At 43.8% G+C, this 22500-nt stretch overlaps 2 protein-coding genes across 2 annotated transcripts in view; both read right to left on the minus strand.

The window, feature by feature from the left end:
• LOC134467020 (protein NLRC3-like) overlaps positions 1–15384 on the minus strand; it is a 35168-nt gene extending 19784 nt beyond the window's left edge. Inside the window, exons 1-4 of the mRNA XM_063220944.1 lie at positions 15305–15384; positions 14829–14895; positions 14443–14529; positions 8800–10761 (exon numbers count right to left, since the gene is read on the minus strand). Coding sequence (XP_063077014.1) covers positions 8800–10761; positions 14443–14529; positions 14829–14875 — 2096 coding nt within the window. The 5' untranslated portion in view covers positions 14876–14895; positions 15305–15384. The remainder of the gene's footprint in view (positions 1–8799; positions 10762–14442; positions 14530–14828; positions 14896–15304) is intronic.
• A 4509-nt stretch (positions 15385–19893) lies between these two features.
• Positions 19894–22500, minus strand: part of si:dkey-21e13.3 (uncharacterized protein LOC100150043 homolog) — an 11192-nt gene continuing 8585 nt past the window's right edge. Inside the window, exons 5-6 of the mRNA XM_063220945.1 lie at positions 21545–21887; positions 19894–20209 (exon numbers count right to left, since the gene is read on the minus strand). Of these exons, the coding sequence (XP_063077015.1) occupies positions 20071–20209; positions 21545–21887 (482 nt within the window). The 3' untranslated portion in view covers positions 19894–20070. The remainder of the gene's footprint in view (positions 20210–21544; positions 21888–22500) is intronic.

Raw genomic sequence — 22500 nt, forward strand, 5'->3', positions numbered from 1 at the left:
AAAAAAAAATAATAATTAAAAAAAAAATCCTCCACTGGTGAAGGTACGCACAGTGCGTACGGCCGTACGGCTCCAGGCGCCCTTGCTGCATGATACACAATCTGCTCCACTAGCCTGAAACAGATCTGCAGCAGCACCAGTGTGTGTGTGTGTGTGTGTGTGTGTGTGTGTGTGTGTGTGTGTGTGTGTGTGTAGCAACAGCAGCCTTCAAGGACACACACCCACACACAAACACACACCAGTGTTACACAAAGTTAGTGTCAAGGGAATATTAACTCCACACCCCCTCATTCCCAACAAACTCACACACAAACAAACTAACACGCACACACGCACAAACACACACACACACACACACACACACACACACACACACACACACACACACACACACACACACAAAAACATGATATTGGACCTCATATGGTTCCCAAGCTGGGGGTTGGGGCCCCTGGGCCCTTTTACTTTTATGAATATTTGATAAGAATTCATTTAATTAGAAACATTCTTGTGTGCAGAAGGGGGGTCCCAGCCCCCAGTTTGGGAACGACTGTAATACTGCAAGATACTGATTTGCTCATCTAGCCTGAAATAGGTCTACAGCAGCAGCCAGCAACAGTGTGTGTGTGTGTGTGTGTGTGTGTGTGTGTGTGTGTGTGTGTGTGTGTGTGTGTGTGTGTGTGTGTGTGTGTGTGTGTGTGTGTGTGTGTGTGAGAGAGAGAGAGACAGTGTTGGGAAAGTTACTCAAAAACTGTAATGCACTACTTATTACATGTTACTGTCATTTAAAAGTAATGCCTTACATTACAACATTACTTTTTTTTAAGTAAGGCATTACACTACTTTTGCATTACTTTTAGTTACTTTAGCCAAAATGACTGGAAATAAGGATTTGGCAATCTATAGTGCAAATATATGAGGTGGCATGACTTTCACCTGCCATCCACAAGTCGTTTTGGAAGCCTGCGGGACTGAAAACCAGCATTTTCTGGAATTGCGTCTTACCCACATACATTGATTCACCAATACAATGATTAATCCTTTCTCTTCTTACCACACCTTACCATGCACACCAGCGCCGTTTTTTTATCTATTACGGACGCATGCAGCACAGGCTCCGTTGCACTTGGCTGAAACATAAAGCCACCTCACTGCACTACAAGTTTGAAAATTATTAATGATAAAAGAGCAGATGCATTGCTACAGTAGGCCAATGTATTTTGAATATTAATTATACACAGCACACCGGGGAAAATGTCTTATCAATGAACGAAATTATAGGCGAAAAAAATTATTGCGAGGATACCAGCCAGTTTGCAAGCTCGTGGCTCGCCTGAATCATGTGACTTCGTGCAGTGATCAGTTTGTCACTCACTCACAACTCACTATTCTTTACGCGCGCTCAGTCAGCACCGCGGCCAGCATAATATTCTGCGACTTGCGCAAACAGCTAGTTCTATTCATGCAACTATTGCGCTGGAATTTACAGTGATAGGCTACAGAGTGATGCAACGACAGCAAGCATTTTCAATTTCCCTACTTTGACAGGCGAACGTATAATATTTTATTTCAAATGGATTTATTTCAATTTTAATGATGGTTGGTTGAACAAAAGTGAGGGGGATGCAACGTAAGCCTACTCCCAACACTGGTGAGAGAGAGAGAGAAGCAGCTGCAGTGTGCTTGTGTGTGTGTGTGTGTGTGTGTGTGTGTGTGTGTGTGTGTGTGTGTGTGTGTGTGTGTGTGTGTGTGTGTGTGTGTGTGTGTGTGTGTGTGTGTGTGTGTGTGTGTGTGTGTGTGTGTGTGTGTGTGTGTGAAGCAGCTGCAGACCACACACACACACACACACACACACACACACACACACACACACACACACAGTAGTTCACTTGCTCTTATTAACAGACATGCACACTGTACACTGGCTATGAGTGGCTAATACACACAGGGTCTTCCCACAGAGCTTCACAGAGATACTGCAGGAGGGTTTCAGACAGAATGCACATGTTTTTCATTTTACATACATTTTATTAGAAATATCATTGGTTGCAGAAGGGGGTCCTGGCCCCCAGTTTGGGAACCACTGTACACTGCAAGATACTAGATCTGCCCCACTAGCCTGAAATAGCAGAATAACAGAATGTGTGTGCGTGTGTGTGTGTTTGTGTGTGTGTGTCTGTGTGTCTGTGTGTGTGTGTGTGTGTGTGTGTGTGTGTGTGTGTGTGTGTGTGTGTGTGCATGAGTTTCAGGGATGGAAATAAGCACCTGTCCAACTGCCAATAACGGGTAAATTTGGCCTTTGGCAGGTGAAATATGTCAACACACCCGCCACCTTGACGGGTGAAATTTTTAACATTCAACATCAAAGGTATACGCAAATTGGTAATGAAAAGAGTCATTGGCATCACAATGAATGAATTTATGACCTCTGAAACAAGCATTGATCAGAAAATGATCTTACTTGGCATTATAATGTTTGGAACGGTTGATTATGAACTGGTAAAAATGGTGACTGGTAAAAATGGTGAGTGACTGGTGTCACGGCCCTGTTGTCATCACTGCAGGATTCCACCACAACACTAGGTGGCTCCCCACTAATGTTTCTTTTCAGGTGCTGCACGGATTGGACGACTCCTGGGGCTGCCTTTAAAATGTGCTACAGTGCATTCACTCTCTCTCTGCCTCTCTGTCAGTCTGCCTGTGAGAGCTGGCCAGGGCCCACGCCGCAGTGGGCTGTAGGCTGGCTGAGATTCAAGATTCAAGATTCTTTTTAATAGTCCCGAAGGAAATTTGTCTTGGACATACATAGCTGCCACATACACACAACATACACATGACGCTAAAAAACAAAAACAACAATAATCACGCACATACAGTACATAGAATAGCACACACTGTACATAGAAACACTCAAGTGCATATCCACCACAGCCCACCACCCGCATACATACATGGCATTACAGGATGGTAGTTGTTAATGACCTGCGTTCAGTAGGTTAACAGAAACAGGGACAAAAGAAAACCTGTACCTATTCAGAAACCTTTTCTTGTTTTTAACTGGTACTCTGAATCGCCTGCCAGAGGGTAGCAGCTCATATTCTGGGTACAGAACATGTGATGGATCCTCAGTTATTTTTCTAGCATGCCTAACTACAGACTCTTCATATATTGCTTGGAGGGTGGGGTAGTCCCTCACCCCCACTACCTTCAGTGCAGTGCATTTCAGTCTGTCTATTTGAGACTTCACTTTCACTGTCAGGTTTCCAAACCACACAGTGATTGCATAGCGTACTACGCTCTCAACAACAGCACGGTAAAAAAGTAACATAATCCTCTGTTGAACACCAAACACCCTGAGTCTACGTAAAAAATGAAGTCTCTGTTGGATCCTGGTACACACATTGTTAACATGAACATTCCAAGACAGATTATTATCAAAGTACACTCCCAAATATTTGTAAGAGTCCACCTGAGTAATATTGGCATCACCAATGACTAATGGGATGTGGTCCCCTACATTACTAGGGTCAAAAACCATTTCCTCGGTTTTCTTGGTGTTAACCTTAAGGTGGTGCTCCTCACACCACTGCACAAACCTATGCACCTCCTGCTTATAAACATAAGTGTTCAGGTCCGCATCCAACAGACACAAGATGGCCGTGTCATCAGAAAATTTAACAAATGAGACCGTAGGATGTGTGCTAGTACAATCATTTGTATATACTGTGAACAAGGGCGGGGAACTCACACATCCTTGGGGGACTCCGGTACTTATTGTTTTTAACTGAGATGTTGTTTGGTTGACTCTGACCTGTTGTGTTCTATTTGTCAAAAAGGAGTGGTACCATCTGATGATATATGGGTTAACAGACATGTGTTGTAATTTAGTGAGAAGGATGTGTGGTTGCACAGTGTTGAAGGCTGAGCTGAAATCAACAAACAGTAGTCTGGCATAAGCCTTAGGATTTTCAAGATGCTGTAGGATTGAGTGTGTTATTGTTAGTATTGCATCATCAGTGCCCCTGTTGTCTCTATAGGCAAACTGATATGGATCAAATTGACCTTGTAGGTTTGATTTCAGCTCCCTCACCATCAACTTCTCCAAACATTTGACTACAATAGAGGTCAAGGCTACTGGTCTGTAATCGTTGTTCTCCAAAGGGACATGTTTTTTGGGGAGGGGGATGATCGTCGCCCTCTTCCACAGAGATGGAACTATATGTGAGTCCACTGACCTTTGGTAAACAGGAACCCAAGCTGGTGTCAGTTCTTCTGCACATGTCTTTAGTAGGAATGGCGAGACACCATCTGGGCCAGCTGCTTTGTTTGTCTGTAGTTTTTTAAACAGTTTTGTCACAGCCAAGCAGTCGATGTCAATTTTTGGAACCCCCTCTATTGGTATAGTGCTGATGGCTTTATCACTCTCTGAAGTATGGTCCTGTGTATCAAATCTAAGGTAGAAGTTATTCAAGTCATTTGCCATAGCACTTTCATCGCTGGTGTACAATGGTTTCCTGGAAGGGGTCATATTAGTGATAGATTTCATTGTGTCCCACATTTTTTTGGTGTTATTTGTTATATAGTCCTTCTCAATGGTCTCTTTATAATGATGCTTTGCTGTGGTTATTTTCCGGTTAAGTTCCTTTTGAATTATTCTTTGTTGTAGTAAGTCCTTGTTTTTGAAGGCAATCCTCTTACGTCTGATACAGTCTTTAATGTCCTTATTAATGTATGGCTTATTGTTTGGGTATATTTTTATTTTCCTGTGCGGTATTACCGCCTCCACACAGAAGCCAATGTATGATGTGATGGCATCTGTGGATGTGCTGAGGTCAGGTTCATGAAAAACATCCCATTCTGTGCTTAAAAACACCCTTTTAGGGTTTCAATATTGTCCATGGACCAGTTTTTAATTATTTTCACCAGAGGTTTACTCCTCTTTACTGTGGGACGGTAGGTGGGAATAAGGTGTATAATGTTGTGGTCTGAGTTTGACAGTGGGGCTTTGGCTATGGCTGTGTATGCTTTTTGAACATTCCCATAACATTTGTCCAGTATTTTGTTAGCCCTGGTGTGGCAAGTGATGTACTGTTCAAACCCAGGTAGAGTAATTTCGAGTTTGCAGTGGTTGACATCCCCCAATATGAGTATGGGAGCGTCAGGTGTGCGCTGCAGTTGTCTGTGTACACAGTCAGCTACAATGCCCGCAGCTCTCCCTGCATTGGCACTGGGTGGAATGTAGACAGCGCATATCAAGATGTTTCCAAACTCTCTCGGAAGGTAAAATGGTCTGAGGCTCAGGCACAGCAATTCAATGTCCGGGTTGCAGACCGACTCTCGAGTTGTATATTGCCTGCACCACTTATCATTAATGTAAACACATACTCCGCCCCCTCTCTTCTTGCCCGACTCAAAACTTCTGTCAAGCCGTGCGAGGGAGAAACCACTCAGCTCAACAAACAAGTTAGAAATGTCCGGATAAAGCCAAGTCTCCTTAAAAACCATGGCGCAACACTCCCGATACTCGTTGCAGTTCCTGGTATACAGTTTTAGTTCGTCCATTTTATTATTTAAAGAGCGCACGTTACCCAAAATAATCGATGGCAGTGGTGGCTTATTCCCTCTCCGTCGGAGCCTCTTCCTCACACCGCCAGCTCTGCCCCGTCGCCGTGGCCTCCTCGGCCTGTTTCCTACATTTTCATCCTGCCAATTTACTCCTGTAGGTCGTTGTAATTCCGTGGGCAGGCTGATGACGAGCGACGTTTTCTCACTGTTTCGCAGAGACAACAGTGTTTCTCTGTCGTAGGTAAACATGTCCTGGTTGCTGTCACTGTCAACTGCTTGACTTGGCTTCAGTCCCCAAAGCAACAGAAGCACTGCAATGCCGAAAACCTTCAGCAGCGCCATCCCGTAATGTCGTGTAACTTCAAACAAACTCAACCGAGAAAAACGATAACATTTACGACTTATAACACAAACAAACAACGTAAAATGCAGCAGCTGTGTTGTCCGTGTCGCCGCAGAGCAGCGCCAACCGGATTTAAGAGGTGACTCTTGCTCTCTCTCCCTTTGCCTACTCTGGAGTCTCTGGTTGGGGTTGGGGGATATTGGAAAAATAAAAGATCTGTAAACGGTTACCCTTTTGTCTGTCCCCTCTCTGTGTCATGGCACTTGAGCCAGGTTGTGACACTGGTAGATTCTAGAATCTATCTGCCACAGTGACTGGTGGGAAAATGTTTAAGTTCCACCCCTGGTGAGTTTGTGTGTGAGTTTGTGTGTGTGTGTGTGTGTGTGTGTGTGTGTGTGTGTGTGTGTGTGTGTGTGTGTTAGCCTGATTAACATCAACGTTCAAATCTCTTCGAGACTTGGTCTGACCAAGGGCATAACAATTAACATTTCCCAAACTGCATGGTTGACCCGCCTCCGTTGATTTGCTTATAGTTGTTTGCTTACCAACTAAGTGGGAGTAGTTCCCGTATTGTCGGGAACTCAGAAAGTACTTCCATTGCTCTTGACCTGACTAGTTGCAACGCAGCCCGTCACTAGGAGGGCACAGCCTGGCTATGTGTGTCTCTCTCTTTTTGTCATACCATGAGTACCCCCTCAGTCACATTCTACTAAATCTTCACCTCTCTAAATGTGACTATGGTCCATACTTTTGTCAGTATTACATTTTTCTGCATATCCCCCCTGCAGTATGTTGGTATACCCCTAGTAGGAAAGTAGGATCTAATAATAGCATTGATCTCAACCTGGGCGTCAGAACCAGTAAGGGGGGCACAGAGATACTGCAGCGGGGGTGGAGACAGAATGGACTTTTTTACATCATACATGAATTCATATTTTCCCTTTTACTTTTGTGAATATTTAATTACAATTTATCATTTACTGAAAAGACACACTTGTTCTCATCAACAGACATGGGCTTGTTATGAGTGGGCAAAACTGGCATGGTCTTCAAGATTTCTCATAAGCACAAACACAGACACACAGACACAGACACAGACACCCAGACAAAGACACAGACACACACACAGGCAATCGCACGCACGCACGCACACACACACACACACACACACACACACACACACACACACACACACAGTGCTTCACTTGTGTATCCCTCCCATCACACACCCACTGGTGCCCCCCACAGGTCGGTTGTTGTGTGTTAACACTCACTCTAATGTCTCCAGTTTGCATTGAGGATCCTTTAGAAGGTCTGAGAGATGCTGAACTCCGGTATCATGAAGCTCATTCCCACTGAGCAGTAGAGTCTTTAAACTGCAGGAGGTTGATCTGGCAGCAGCTGCTATTGCCGCACAACTCTTGTGTGTGAGGGAACACTTCATCAGCCTGGGACAAACATAATGATGACACATATTATTATTACACACACTTGCGCGCGCACAGACACACAGGCAAACGCAGACTCCTCTGTATCACCCATCAGACCAAACCACTTTGTGACATTGGTGACCAACATACACTGTGGAAGCCGAACCTGTCAACTGTGTCCCACAGTGGCACATGCTGAAAAACACAAGGCAGTAACAGGGGGGCTAGTGTTAAGTGGCCATTATTTTCCAAAGATTGACTAATTGTTAGCCACGCTCCTGTCAGGTGCCTGCGATGTTCTCCACTGCTAAAATGTCAGGTGTTCCTCATTCACTTGGCCCTTTCTAAACTCACTCTACAGAATCCAAGAGAGACTGTCAGGAACCCTGGATGGAAAAGGACTGCTGCCGTCACAGCCTCTTGATTCAGGAGAAGGAAAGCAGGAAGACTACAGGTCGAACTTTTATACCAGAGGGTCAAAGCTTTGAATATCCAACTGAATGAACGCCTGCTTATTTCCCTCTATTGTCTCTCTTTGTTCGTCTGGCCCCAGGAGAAGGACTGACGGAGCCGGTCACCCCCTCCCATAGACTTGGAAGAAGAGTTTCAGTTACAGTTATGCTGGGCTTACACTGTGCGACTTTTGCCCCGATTTTGCCCCAATTTGGCACAAACACGACTTTTTGGGAGTCGGGACTATTTCTTGCTCAATTGCAGGTCAGTCGTGAGTCTTGCATTGTGCAGTGTACATGGCGTAATGACAAGCAATTTCGCCTCACGATCATGCAATCGCAGGGTCGCAAGGAAATCAAATCTGTTTGAACTCCTGGTCATGCCTCGTGACTAAATCGCACAGTTAAAGCAGTGCTACGACCCGATTTGACACGAAACCATGCACAAGTTAATAGGGCCGTGCAATTCGCTCTTGATCGTGTCCTCATCTCCACCTCAGGTGCGTATGTTCCCTCCCCAGCAGCCCCGGGAAACTTGCGTGTTGTGTCGCACAGTCGGACCATTCTGCTCGCATCCGAATGTCGGCTCGTATAGTGTGAGGACGTGAGTCGTGAGACATTAACTTGTAAATCACAAAATTTCCTTGTGCAGTGTGAGCAGGAGCTTAATACCCACGACTGAAAATATTGCACAGTGTAAGCCCGGCTTTATAGGGCCTAGGTATAGGTATAGGTATAGGTAATCCTGCCTCTGACTGTTCCGTTCCATTCACCTCTTGTTTAACTGATGGACATGTGGCCACAATACAGACAGACAGACAGACAGACAGACAGACAGACAGACAGACAGACAGACAGACAGACAGACAGACACACGCTACACACGCTACACACACTACACACACTACACACACTACACACACACACACACACACACACACACACACACACACACACACACTCACACACACACACACACACACACACACAGCTTAGCAGATTTACTTACCTTGCTGATGTGGCCATTGACATGACCACTGGCACCAGCTTCTCAAGGACGTCATCTGGGCTGAGGAGGTCAGTCAGATCCTCTTCTGGTGTCTTTATGTACTTCTGCAGGTCAAACCCATCCAGCTGCTCTTCTGATAACTCAAACCTAAATGTTCCAGTCTCCCACTGACCTGGTAAGAGCATCTCTACAGACAGCTGTCCTGAGCTCCTGTCAATGTGCTCCACTACAGCATGTTGATTTAACTCATTCAGACAGTAGAACAGGTTGATATTTCTACCAGACTTTGACTCCTGTCTTATCCTATCCTTGACAAACTGGACTATTTGCCCTAAGCCCTGTAGTTGGCTTTTGGTCTGTGGCAGTAAGTGTCTCAGGAGCTTCTGATTGGACTCCAGTGAGAGGCCCAGAAGGAAGCGGAGGAAAAGGTCCAGGTGTCCGTTCCTACTCCGTAAGGCCAGATCCACTGCAGTCTTGTGTAGGTCTTCAAGTGTTGCAGCTCTGAACAGAGCAGAGAGATGACAGGGTTGATGTTGGTGCGGTTTGTGTCTGGCACTTTTGCAGAAGCAGAGGAACACGTATAATGCTGCCAGGAATTCCTGGATGGTCAGATGCACAAAGCTGAACACCCTCCCATGGCACAGCCCAGCCTCCACTCTGAAGATCTGTGTACACACTCCTGAGTACAGAGATGCTTCTGTGACATCAATGCCACTCTCCCTCAGGTCTTCCTCATAGAAGATCAGATTGCCCTTCTCCAGCTGTTGGAAAGCCAGTTTCCCCAGTTTGAAAACCATCTCTTCATCTGTCTCTTTTCTCTCTGAGTACTTTTCTTTTTTGATGCAAGTCTGAATGTCCAGGAAGTGAGTGTACATCTGAGCGAGGGTCCTTGGCATTTCTCCTCTCTCTGATGTTCTCTCTGTAACAGTGGCCAAAATCCAGGAGAAAACTGGAATGTGGCACATGATGTAAAGGCTTCTGGATGACTTCAGGTGTCTGATGACTCGCATGGCCTGATTTTCATCACTGATTCTCTTCTTGAAGTAATCCTCTTTTTGTGGGTCGTTGAACCCCCTAATTTCTGTCACCTGGTCCACACACTCAGGAGGGATCTGACCAGCTGCTGCTGGTCGGGTGGTGATCCAGACGAGAGCAGAGGGAAGTAGATTGCCATTGATGAGGTTGGTCAGAAGTACATCTACTGAGGCTGGCTCTTTAACTTCACAACACGGCGGGTTGGAGCAGAAATCGAGAGGAAGTCTGCACTCATCCAGACCATCGAAGATGAACAGAGGTTTGCTCTCAGAACTGCAAAGCATTTTCAGATCTTTAATTTGGATGAAAAAGTGTTGAATAAGCTCCACCAGACTGAGTTTTGTATTCTTCATCAGGTTCAGCTCTCGGAAAGGAAGAGGAAAAATGAAGTGAATGTCCTGATTGGTTTCTCCTTCAGTCCAGTCCAGAATGAACTTCTGCACAGAGACGGTTTTTCCAATGCCTGCCACTCCCTTTGTCAGTACTACTCTGATGGGTTTGTGTTGACAAAGACCCCTTTGTGGATATAAGGATCTACTGTCATCAGAACTCTCCTCTCCCTCAATATCACCAGAACCCTCTCTCTCAATATATTCATACTCCTCCTCTGACTCAAATTCTTGTCCTTCCTCATCACTTGTTTCAGAGCTTTTTCTATAAAACATGGATGATCTCCCTATGTATAAGGGTTTAAAGATGTCGCTACATTTGATTGGTCTTTCATATCCTACTTCCCTATAGGATGCTCTGTCTATCTGTCTGACCTCGTGTTCTTCATTGACCTCTCCACTGCCGCCCACTGTGATGTAGAGATCTGAGTAGATGTCCTGGAGGAGTCTGGCGTCTCCCTGATGTGGTACTCCTTCAACAAGATGTTGACACTTCTCCTTCAGAAAGGACCTGTGCTGTGCCTCCTCTGGTGTCAATCTAGATCAACAACAGAAGATCACGTTACATTTAACTCACCACATATTGTACATAGAAACAATGCTGCCAAAAACACATCTTACAATCTGTACACACACACCACACACACACACACACACACACACACACACACACACACACACACACACACACACACACACACACACACACACACACACACACACACACACACACACACACACACACACACACACACACACACACACCTGTGTTCTGCAGTGCCCCTCTTGGTCTTTTCTGTTTTCTTTTTGTGTGTTTCCGATGCCCCCTGCTGGACACTGTTAACACATCATGAGTCTCTAGTCAATTTTACACAATGCAAGACCATGCACCACACGCGTGCACATTTTACTTCTTTATTTGGATAGATCGATAGGTATTTATCATAGCACAAGCCAAATTTTATAGGAGTTTTACACAAAGCTAAAAGGATCTGCTCACTGAGTGTCTTAAGGATACATGTGGCACCTGCGTCTCCAAATGAAAAGGCTCCCAATTATGCTGGATACTGAGCAGAATTTGGTCAATTGTTTAGCCTGTTTTTGAGAGAGTCCACAAATCTGTAAGCCACACACACACATTTTATGGACGTGGCCCAAACTACCAAAGATTAATGCTATAGTGTTACAAGAGTAATCACAGTTATTAACTCATTGGCTGCCAGCCATTTTCATAAAAGAGTACCTCGGAGTGCCAGAGATTTTTCAGCATTTTGGGCGTTTTTTGGAGGCTCACAGAAAATTGAGTTCTGTGTCTATGTCAACACCATACCTATTAAAACACAGATTAGACGCTCATCTGTCAGCAGAAAAAAACGGTGTCTCTCTACCCCTTTCCGTTCTTTCATAATCATCTGTTGAAATTAAGTGGAATTCGCCAAAATGCTGCTTTCTAGCCAAAAAGCTGAGAAAACGCCATTTGAAGTAGAACTATAACTGCAAACGTTTTTGCCCATAATGGCATCGTCCTAACAACTCCAAACCTATCAGATGCTATTACAGAGTCTTCTGTCATCTGTAGCCTGAACAAAAGATCGTTTGTATGACCTTTTCAACCTAATATACTGAAATATAACGGGGGTGGACTCGAAAACAAGGGTGTTTTGGTTTAGTTGCTGGCGCGCAGAATGGATCATGACAGCAGGTGCCCCTAACTCCGGGAACTCCCTCCCTCTCCCTCCCCCTCTGATCGTGCTCTCTCTCCCCTCGTTGGAGAACGAATCACAGCTGGTTTATTTCCTCCAGAAATAGTACCGTGTTGTGTCTTGTGGGGGAGGGAGGCAGGTAGGCAGGCAGCTCCGCTTAGCGTAGCTTACTGCAGCTTCTTTGGCAGAGCGGACAATTTGCAGATTGATGATTGTCATCATGGTTCTGCTATAGTGATCTTGTCATATATTGTTCAATGAATTTTCTTTTGATAAAGTACTGATCACATATCCAACATTTCACAAGCCGATTGGAGTGGTGAAGGCTAGCTGGTCTGAGGCTAAGTGCAATGCTTTCTCATGTGAGCTGACTGTATCTGACCAGACACAAAGGCTACTCTGTTCCAAGAATCTGCAACCCCCCTGTCTTTTTTGATGATACAGTAAGCTGATCATACTATACAGATCCATAAAAAATAACTGTAGAATGAGTAAAAATAGTTGACTTACCAAGGCTCCTTTATTTAGGCTTAGTTGTAAGTTGTTAGCGATTTCGAGCTAGCTGGCGTAGCAAAATTTATAGCCAAGCATTCCCAACATCACCACTAGTCCCGTGCATTCTCCTGTTAGATGATATTTTGTAAGCATCATCCTGATGTTGTGTAGGCTGATCACATTATCCAAAATGAAAGGTTGCCACACAGATCATCTCATGGTGTATTTTGGGCAAGCTAGCTACAATGCCTTCTAGCTAGATAGCAACTGGGGGTTGTATTTTGGTCATGAGAGGAAGGGGTTTTTTTGGTCAGGCTATGACACTAAAATCAGTAGCCTACCTGTGTTAAAATCAGAGGGCAAGAAAGTAGACTACTGTCACAGGTGCTTTACTTTCAAAAATGATTTTGCTATGCTACTTTTGAGATTATAATAGTAAAAAAGGGGTGTTTTTGTCTTGACATTTCCTCCTGGTCTGAACAGCCCTGCCTTGACTGTTCCTAAGGACACTTCTGCCACCTACAGGAACAGTTAGAAAATGCCTAGAGGCTTGAAATTTATACAGAAGATAGGTCAGACCGTCCTCGAGGCCTGGCTGTAAAAAAACGCAATTATCGGCGAACGACGTCGAAGGCAGGGGGCGTCACTATTCGAAATGACGTCATTCGACGGCCAAGGCAGCCAATGAGTTAAGAGCATCACACAATGGTTGGTATTTGAGAATTTTGGAGGAATAGCATGTCTCCATATAGCTGTCAAAACAACAACCAATTTCTACAAAAATGATCGATCTATTCTGGCTATTTAGGCTATTTAGGGTTTTATAGGCTTAGGACACCTTTTAACAAAAATAGCTTAGGCATTTAGCAGGCATATTTTTTTGCAGGTGCCTTAGGCATCAATGGGTTAAGACAGAGGAATATACAGAGGAATATACAAATTATGTGTATAGTGGCAATCAATCAGTGCATTATTTTTGTTTCTTTTCTATTCTATTCTATTCTATTCTATTCTATTCTAATATGTTTTATTGTTTATTCTATGCTGTATCAAATCATGTCTACTACATTTTTATCAAAGTGTGACATTATTCATTATTCAACAACCCCAGTTGTACTGTTACCACCCTAGCATAGCAGCATGGCCCCTTGGAAGGAGATAAAACCTGCAGCCAACAAATATCTGGCTCTGCCATCCAGTCGCTCTAGGTACTCCCAGTCAAGATTGTTCTCCGTTGTGGTACCCAAGTGGTGGAACAGTCTCCCAGAGGCAGCAAGACTAAGCACATCTCTTGCAGCCTTCAAGAAACAACTAAAGACATTCCTCTTTCGAGAGAATCTACTAGACTAATGCTTGAACTGGCCTTGCCCCAGGGCAGACTCTTGACATGATGTTTAGTTTAGTTTAGTTTGTGAGTGTGTGTTTGTGTGTGTGTGTACTCGTTATTTACTCTTTATAAACATTTTTTTTTTTTTAAACTAACCCCTCTTTGCAACTGCACTTGTTGTTCTGTATATCACCTGTGCACTTTGTATTTGCTTGTGATGTTGGCTTGATTATGTCCTCTTTTGAAAGTCGCTTTGGTTATAAAGCGTCTGCCAAATGCAATGTAATGTAATGTAATGTAATAATATCAAACAGCACCTCATTAAGGCTCTGTCTCAAGTGCTGCACTCACTTGACATCTATTCATCAGCTTCTGTTTTAGCAAAATGTATGGAATGTATGTGTTCTAGGAAACGTATTTCCCATGTTTGCTTGATGCAAAACACTTCTGACATGTGCCTTGTTATTGATACAATTAAGTTGAATATTTGTGTCACTTTATTTTATCTCTCCCTCAATTCCACCATCTGCCATGTACCTAGTGCACTGTCCACAAAGTGTATGTGCTCACACAAGAATAATAACACCTCATTCTGTTTCTGCAACCCCCAATGCATGACCACATCAAATTATTCATTTTCTATCACGTGTTTTCATTATTATTCATTTGATAGCAAATGGTCATGTGAGCTCACCTCTCCTCAGGAGGAGGATCCGTCTCTCTGGATGGTGCTGGATGATCTGTAGACCACTTCACTCTCTTGGACACAGGGGAGTCTGGTCTATTACACACACACACACACACACACACACACACACACACACACACACACACACACACACACACACACACACACACACACACACACACACACACACACACACACACACACACACACACACAGGAAATTCTTCTTTGTTTACAGATTTTTTTTGTGGGTAAAGTTTAGTTAAGATCAGATTTTTTTGAGAAACCCAATACTCATTTTCTATCAAATATACAGTACGTATGTATAGGCTATGTATTGTTACTTAGTTTAGGCTATATTATGATAGTAAATGATTGGTCATGCGATCTCACCTCTCCTCAGGAGGAGGGTCCGTTTCCCTGATCTCTGGTTCATCCATGGACTCTTCACAGCTAGACACTGATATGAGAGATGAGGGCAGACATCACACATGAAGTCACAATGTCACACACTGTTATTAGCCTACTTTGTAATATTGATAATGGCACGATATCAGAGAGCTTCTAAAACACTTAGGCGAATGCATATGATGCTGGTAGCCTAATTGCAATGGGTGAATAAAATGCAGATCGCATCATGAATTAAGATTAGGATAAAGTCTTGACAAACCATCCTCCTAACAGAGAGACAGAGATATGTCCTATCCTATGCATCCGCTCAGGAGTTTCAAAGTTTTTTTTTTCCCCACGATCAGCTTCACTGCACCGTCGCGTGCCACATTTGTTCATTCTCAGCGCAAACACTCTGGTTGTTTTCTTACATCATGTGCGCAATCGGTTATCATGTCGCGTGTAACTTCTTTACTCACCAAGAGTTTAGTAGCCAAGTCTTGCCTTTTTAGACTCCAGATCCCCACAGGTGTCAGATCGCCTACACTTCAGAGGCGGCATCATTAGCCTTGGTCTCATTGCAGGGCCAGCCCCGGGCTGGCCCGGACAAAAGGGGGCTGACGGTGATCTCATCAAAAGGGGGCTAGGTGCTAAAGATGGCCGCCGGGCCAGGTTGTGGGGCTAAGGGCCGATTTCCCTGGCCCGTCGAATTCGATGGGCCAGCAAGCACCGCCGAGGCTCGGAGGCGGGGTCAACCTCTGTGTAAAAATGTGGCTGCATGGGGGACTTATCGCTAAATTCTGGGCAAATTATGGTTAAGCATTAGTTTGGGGTGTTTGGCTTTCTTATGGCATAATTTCATAGGATGCAACCTTGGCACTTCTGTTTGTGTTTTTAAAGTTATTTAGTCAACATAACTTTTTTGTTGTTATCGGATCATGGGCACCACTACACTTAAACTTGGGATGTCATAGCTAAGTCATGTCGGCTTTTTTCTGCTTTTAGCCGCCAACTCTTGTGCCATTATCGTGATTTGGCATGCTTTCCACTGGACACCAATAAAAAGTGTCTCACAAATACTCACACATGACATTTATGTCGGCTTATTTAGCTTTTGCGCTATTATCGCCGAAGGTCTGGTAGGCTATATCGCACGTTTCAGACTGATCGCCAAACACAGTTTGAAATTTACACAAGGGCTTTAATGTCAAATGGATGGAAATAACATGAATGAATAGACAGGTGGCACGCCGCAACGAGGGGGTGTGTCGCTATGTCCGGGGCTATGATATAATTTTCTATAGCAACTGATGAAGGTGCTATGTCTCAGGGATTTGGTCTCCTTTCACATGGTAACTTATTCAATTACCTGCACATTCATGTCTCGCTATGTCCGGGGCTCATGCTTCTGTGCGCGATTGGGGGGATTAACTGGGCATGTTCGCACGTCTCCTTCTGTTCACTCTCAGTTGTCGAGCTGCTCGTATTTTCATGCGTCTTTGTCTTCTTAACATGCGCTGCGTCCCATACAGCTTCTGAATCGACAACTTTGCCATGTAATAAAACTGTTCTTGAAAGGCAAGCCATTTTCTTTGCAGTTCTTGTCGTCTTTGTCCGTAGGCTACGAGCCAAACGGCGACCTGCTCCAGCAGAGTTTGCTCCATTTTATTCTCCTCCTTTGTCGTTCTGTTGTTGTCCTTCTGTGATTTGGGGCGAAAGTGGGCTGTGCCCGACTGACGTTTCACAAACAAGGCGTGTACCTGAATGTGCCTGGGGTCGGCTATGAGTCCGATCAGGCAAAAAATGGCCCGGGCCGGCAGCTCCGAGCCGGCCACTCTCCTGAGCCCCGGGCGGCCCCGGGCCGCTGAAGCGCGGCTAATGAGACCAAGGCTATTGACTTGGAGTCTCAGGACCTTAACAGTCCATTTTGTGCTGAAAAAGCCGCACTTACAGTACGAGGAAAAGTTGGCTGTGCAAAGTAAAAGTCTATGCCGTGGTATTCCATAAACTATAACGATTTAATGACCTCAACCGAAATGACTGTTTGCGCGGACTTTTAGCTCGAAGTTCCGCCTTCCGTGTTAGCGCTCCAGATGTGTTTCACTTTCGTTCATCCAGCCAGTAAGGAGATGCGCTCATGTGTGGAATCATGGGTAATGTAGTAGGATCCTACTTGAAATACGAAACAGCTGGCGGCAATTGAATAATAGGCTTCTGTGTATAATAGACTAATAAGACAAGCTAGACTCTAACAGGCAATAGTAGACGTCCCAGCACAAGTAGCCAAGGCCTACTTCTATCAATCAATCAATCAATCAATCAATCAATCAATCAATCAATCAATCAATCAATCAATCAATCAATCAATCAACCAATCAATCAATCAATCAATCAATCAATCAATCAATCAATCAATCAATCAATCAATCAATCTATCTATCTATCTATCTATCTATCTATCTATCTATCTATCTATCTGTCTGTCTGTCTGTCTGTCTGTCTGTCTGTCTGTCTGTCTGTCTGTCTGTCTGTCTGTCTGTCTGTCTGTCTGTCTGTCTGTCTGTCTATCTGTTATTTTAAGCAAATTTGTTCTATATTCTTTTCAGTATTTTTTTTATATTGTTGTTTATTATGGATTATTTTGGCCTGTGGGTTTCTTAGCATTTTGCTGAAGGGCTGATTGATGCTTCTTTTCAATCTGATTGTTTGAGCACTTAGAGCTACATGCTATGTATGATTTTATGCTATACAAATAAAATAGGCCTAATAATAATAAGAAGAATTAATATGATTATGATTATGATTATTATTATTATTGTTGTTGTTGTTGTTGTTTATTAGGTATAATTATTATTATTATTATTATTATTATTTATGGACCTTGCTTTGGGCACTGGTGCATAGTCCTTTGGAAGAAGAAGCGGTCAATTCCAAACTGTTCCCACAAGGTTGGGAGCATGGAACTGTCCTAAATGTTTTGGTATCCTGAAGCATCCACAGTCCCTTTCACTGGAACTACAGTAAGGGGCCAACTCCAACTCCTGAAAAACAACCCTACACCAAATTTCCTCCTCCTCCAAATTTCACACTCAGCACCACATTGAAGACAGTCCAAAATGTACCGTTCTCCTGGCAGCCTCCAAACCCCAACTCCTCATCAGATTGGCAGATGGAAAGGCATGATTCATCACTCCAGAGAACACATCTTCACCAGGGATTCTCTCCGGGCCCTTCTCAAAACCTAGGACAGTGTCCTTCCAAGTGTATCAGCCTAATTAGTTACACCCAGTGATTGGATACTCTTTATTGGTCACACCCAGTGATTGGATATTCTGTAGAGTTCACCAAAGAGTATCCAATCACTGGGCGTGACTAATTAGGCTGGTATACTTGGAAGGACACTGTCCTAGGTTTTGAGAAGGGCCCTATGTCTCCACTGCTCTAGAGTCCAGTGGTGGCGTGCTTTACAGTTTACACCACTGCATGCAGCGCTTTGCTTTGCACTTGGTGATGTACAGTGTTGGGCAAGTTACTCAAAAACAGTAATGCATTACCGATTACATGCTACTGTCTTTTCAAAATAATCCCTTACACTACAACATTAAAATGTAAGGCATTACACTACTTTTGCATTACTTTAGTTACTTTCGCCAAAAAAACTGTAGGCCTAAGTAGGCTATGGATCTGGCGATTTATTACAGAGTAAATCAAGCTCATGAGTCATGACTTTTTCACCTCCCATCCAAGAGATGTTTTTGGCAGCATGCAGACTAAAAACTACCAGGTTCAGGAATAGATTCGTTCTGACCCACCACACTGAATACCACTAAAATCTAGAACATTGCAATGCATTGTAACTTAAGTTATTTAGCATTGTAACAGTAAATATTCAAATTATTGTACTGCTTTACAGCAAAAAGTGATGCATTACAGTAGTTTTGTAATGCATTACAGTAATTCATTACTTTTGTAATGCATTACAGGCCAACACTGGTGATGTATGGCTTGGATGCAGCCGCTTGGCCAGGCAGCCCATTCTATGAGGCTCTCTCCATACGGTACTGCTCACTATACTAGCCTGTAGGCCCACTACTGGAATACATTCTAAAGTGGTGCAGGGGACTGCTCTGTTATTATGCAACTACATGGAAACTTAACACAGAACCACACATTCTGAAACACAGACAGAGAGATCTGGTTATGGTTTGGCAGCAGGCCTTGAAAATATTGCTTTTACATTTGTACATTTTCAGCTTATTGACACTAGGTGGCGGCAAATCCTCACGCTTGCAGGGAGTGAGTTTAGAGTCCAACGGCAATCGGTTTCCTCACTGGGTATTTGGCTTTGGCACCACTCTACATGGGCTTGGCTGTGGCACCAACACAGGGATTTAGGATATCATGTCTTCTGGTCTTATGGTACCTACTGCCTTCAAAAGTCATTCTTTAAACACGTCCAATTGGTATGGAAGGGGCGAGGGTGCTATTTTTGTGTTTTGTCTCATATCTTTCATTACTGTACGCAAGTGACAAATTTAGATCAGGCCTACATTTTGTGTGTTTATCGCAACTGGTGTGATAGTTGGGGGACCCTATGGAAGGCAGATTTGGTCGGGGCCCTAGGCAATTGCCTAGGTTTGCCTAATGTTAAGTCTGCCTCTGCATCTGTCTCAAATGCGTGCCAACAACTGAGCCAACAAAAACTAGAAGCACTCTGAGAGTGCAGACCTCTGCCAAGGCCACGGGGTTACACACCTTAATTGTTTTCCTTTCAAGTGTTTTTGCCATTTTTTTGTGGATTTAGAAACTGGAATGTCAAATCAGAATCTTCCCCTCCCCTCCCCTCCCCTCCCCACCAGTAGTGGTTATTCATACTCCCCCTCCTCTCCCCTCCCCTCCCCTCCCCTCCCCTCCCCTCCCCACCAGTACTGGATATCCATACTCATACTTATTGAAAGAAGAGGAAGGAAGGGGAGCCATGAAGTAAGAAAGCAAGAAAGATACAAAATCTTTTCGGTCACTTTTTGTTTTTCGCTGACACTAGCATGGCACAACACAACGTGTCAGATTTACTGTGTATTGCAATGAAATTCTTAGTATAGAAAAAATAACACACACACACACAAGCAAAACATACTCTGGAAATGATTTAAGACAAAGCAATAAAGAAAACAAAAAGTTTCACTAGAAAGCCACTTTTTTGGTTCGGTCGGTTTAAGTCTTTGTTTAGCCTTTAGCTCGGCCTTCACAAAAGGGTGTGAAAGAGTTTGGACTTCCAGCTGCCGTGTTGAGGAAACCCCTGCACCGAATACTTGATGACCTTGTAGAACCTCGGCCAGCCCGTCAGGTGCGGTCGGGGGAACCACCGGACCGTGGAGTAGAACCTGTGGGCAAAATAAAGATTCAGTCTGGCATTTATGATACGATGACATCTGTAGTTTATTCATAACCGTTGATCGACAGGAGGAGTTCCTGTCGAGACCCCTCTGGTCTCTCCTAGGAAAAGCCTGGAGTCTGATCTCTGAGCCTGGCAAGTACTGCCCCTAGCCTGCCAGCTCACAGCCAAGTGGGCCCTTTACATATTGGCCACATTTCACAGCAGGTATAAGATACTGTGGTTCATAGGATTAGATGTGAAATTTGGCCAAGGATTGGTGATAATCTGTGGGTGTTTCAGCAAGGCTGAAATCGGTCATTTTCATCTTTGCAAATTGATTCACCTTTGCAGTCTCTCATTCACCATACAAAGTTACCTTTAGCCAAAAGAAAAAAATGATTCCATCTATTCTGACAATGCCCCTGAATGCTGAGGATAGTTTTTGTAAAGTAGGACAATACACCAGCCTCTCAGCCTGCCAATCAAGCTGTGGATGGAGATCAACCAGATCAATACCCTGACATGGTCAGCCCAAACTCCAGGCCCAAATCCCCTTGAAAACCTCTGGAATGTGATGAAGAGGAAGCTGGATGGCCAAAAGCCATCAACCTAAGCTCAGCAACTTGAATTCTTACACCAGGCGTGGAATACAGTCATCCAAGAACAATGTGAAGGACCAATGGACGCACAGCAAAATGCATGAAAGCTGTGACTACAAATCGGGCTCATTCCACCAGATATTGATTTCTGAACACTTCCTTAGTCAATACATTACTATTATGTTGTTTTTAAGTTAATATCATCTTGTTTTCTTTGTCTTTTTTGAGATTTGAAAACAGTGCATCTCATGTGTTATTTTGACCATTTGAGGTTTTCTGCGAATAAATGATCTAAATGACGAAATTCGGAGGAAATGTTGTCTATAGTTTATAGAATTAAATAGCAATGTTTGTTTTACTCAAACACATACCTATCCATAGCAAACTCAGAAAAATGAAAATTTCGAAGTGGTCTCTCAATTTTTTCCAGAGCTGTATTTATACACAGTATATTGTATACATATACATATGAAGGGTTTCGTTGCAAAACAGTATATCCACCATTTTTGACTCTTGCATTTTATTATTGGAAATGACTGTTCAGAGGTCCTTTCACCTTTGTGTGAAATCTTGCCATTCAAATATTTTGGGAACATACTTTTCAAACATATATAAAATGCATTTTGTAATGCAATTCAATGGAATGCCCAATACAAAATGTCAGTTTCCCAACATTCTATAAAATGGATATATCTCATTTTGGAAAAGAGCTCTTCGTATATGAATGTAAAAATCTTACAAACCTGTTGTGCACGGACCAGAAGACCGTAGAGCAGCGTTGGTGCACCTCCACCGTCACCGCGTACTGGCCCGGCGACCACTCCACCAGCTTAACAATGGTCACCGTGGACGACAGGGAGCCGGCCGTGTTCCGGAACGTCCCTTTGAAGAGCCACTCGCTGGGCGTGACGCGCTGCGGTTGCTCCCACGCCATGGCGAAGAAGCCTTCCTCCTCGGCCACGTCCGCCAGGCTGCAGAAGGCCAGGAGACACACCCCGACCAGGGCCTCGTTGTCCGGGTAGCGCTGCAGGACGGAGGCCAGGCGAGTCACCGCACCGCTCCTCAGTAGCTTCTCCTGTTGGAGAGCTGAAGGAGGGAGGAGGAGGAGGAGAGAATCGAGGAATACACAGCGGAGAGAGAGAGAGAGAGAGAGAGAGAGAGAGAGAGAGAGAGAGAGAGAGAGAGAGAGAGAGAGAGAGAGAGAGAGAGAGAGAGAGAGAGGTGCATGTAGAAATGTTAGTTGGATACATGTGAAAATGTTAGTTAGTTGGATTTGTACAGCCATATCTGTGTCTTCTATCTTGTGATTCTAATGATTTGTATGACTGCTTTGGCAACAGATGAGTGTTCTATTCGTCATGCCAATAAAGCATTATTGAATTTAATTCAATTGAGAGCGAGAGAGAATTTAGAACCCGTTTAAGTCACATTACTTACAAAAATTTCCCCATTAAGAAGTAAATAGGACAAACATCTAGAACACTAAATTGAATCATCACAACATAGGACACAATGTGACAATCACCACAAAGTGACCCAATAAGGCATTAGTAATAATAATAATAATAATAATAATAATTGTATTTGTATAGCACTGTGTCATACAAGGCATGTAACTCAAAGTGCTTAACAAATGGGAAAAAACATCATTGTTAGAGATGGATTTAAAAGGAGAGGTATAGAGGAGAGGCAGAAATAG

The sequence above is a fragment of the Engraulis encrasicolus genome, chromosome 17 (genome assembly GCF_034702125.1).
Source record: "Engraulis encrasicolus isolate BLACKSEA-1 chromosome 17, IST_EnEncr_1.0, whole genome shotgun sequence".
Classification (NCBI taxonomy): domain Eukaryota; kingdom Metazoa; phylum Chordata; class Actinopteri; order Clupeiformes; family Engraulidae; genus Engraulis; species Engraulis encrasicolus.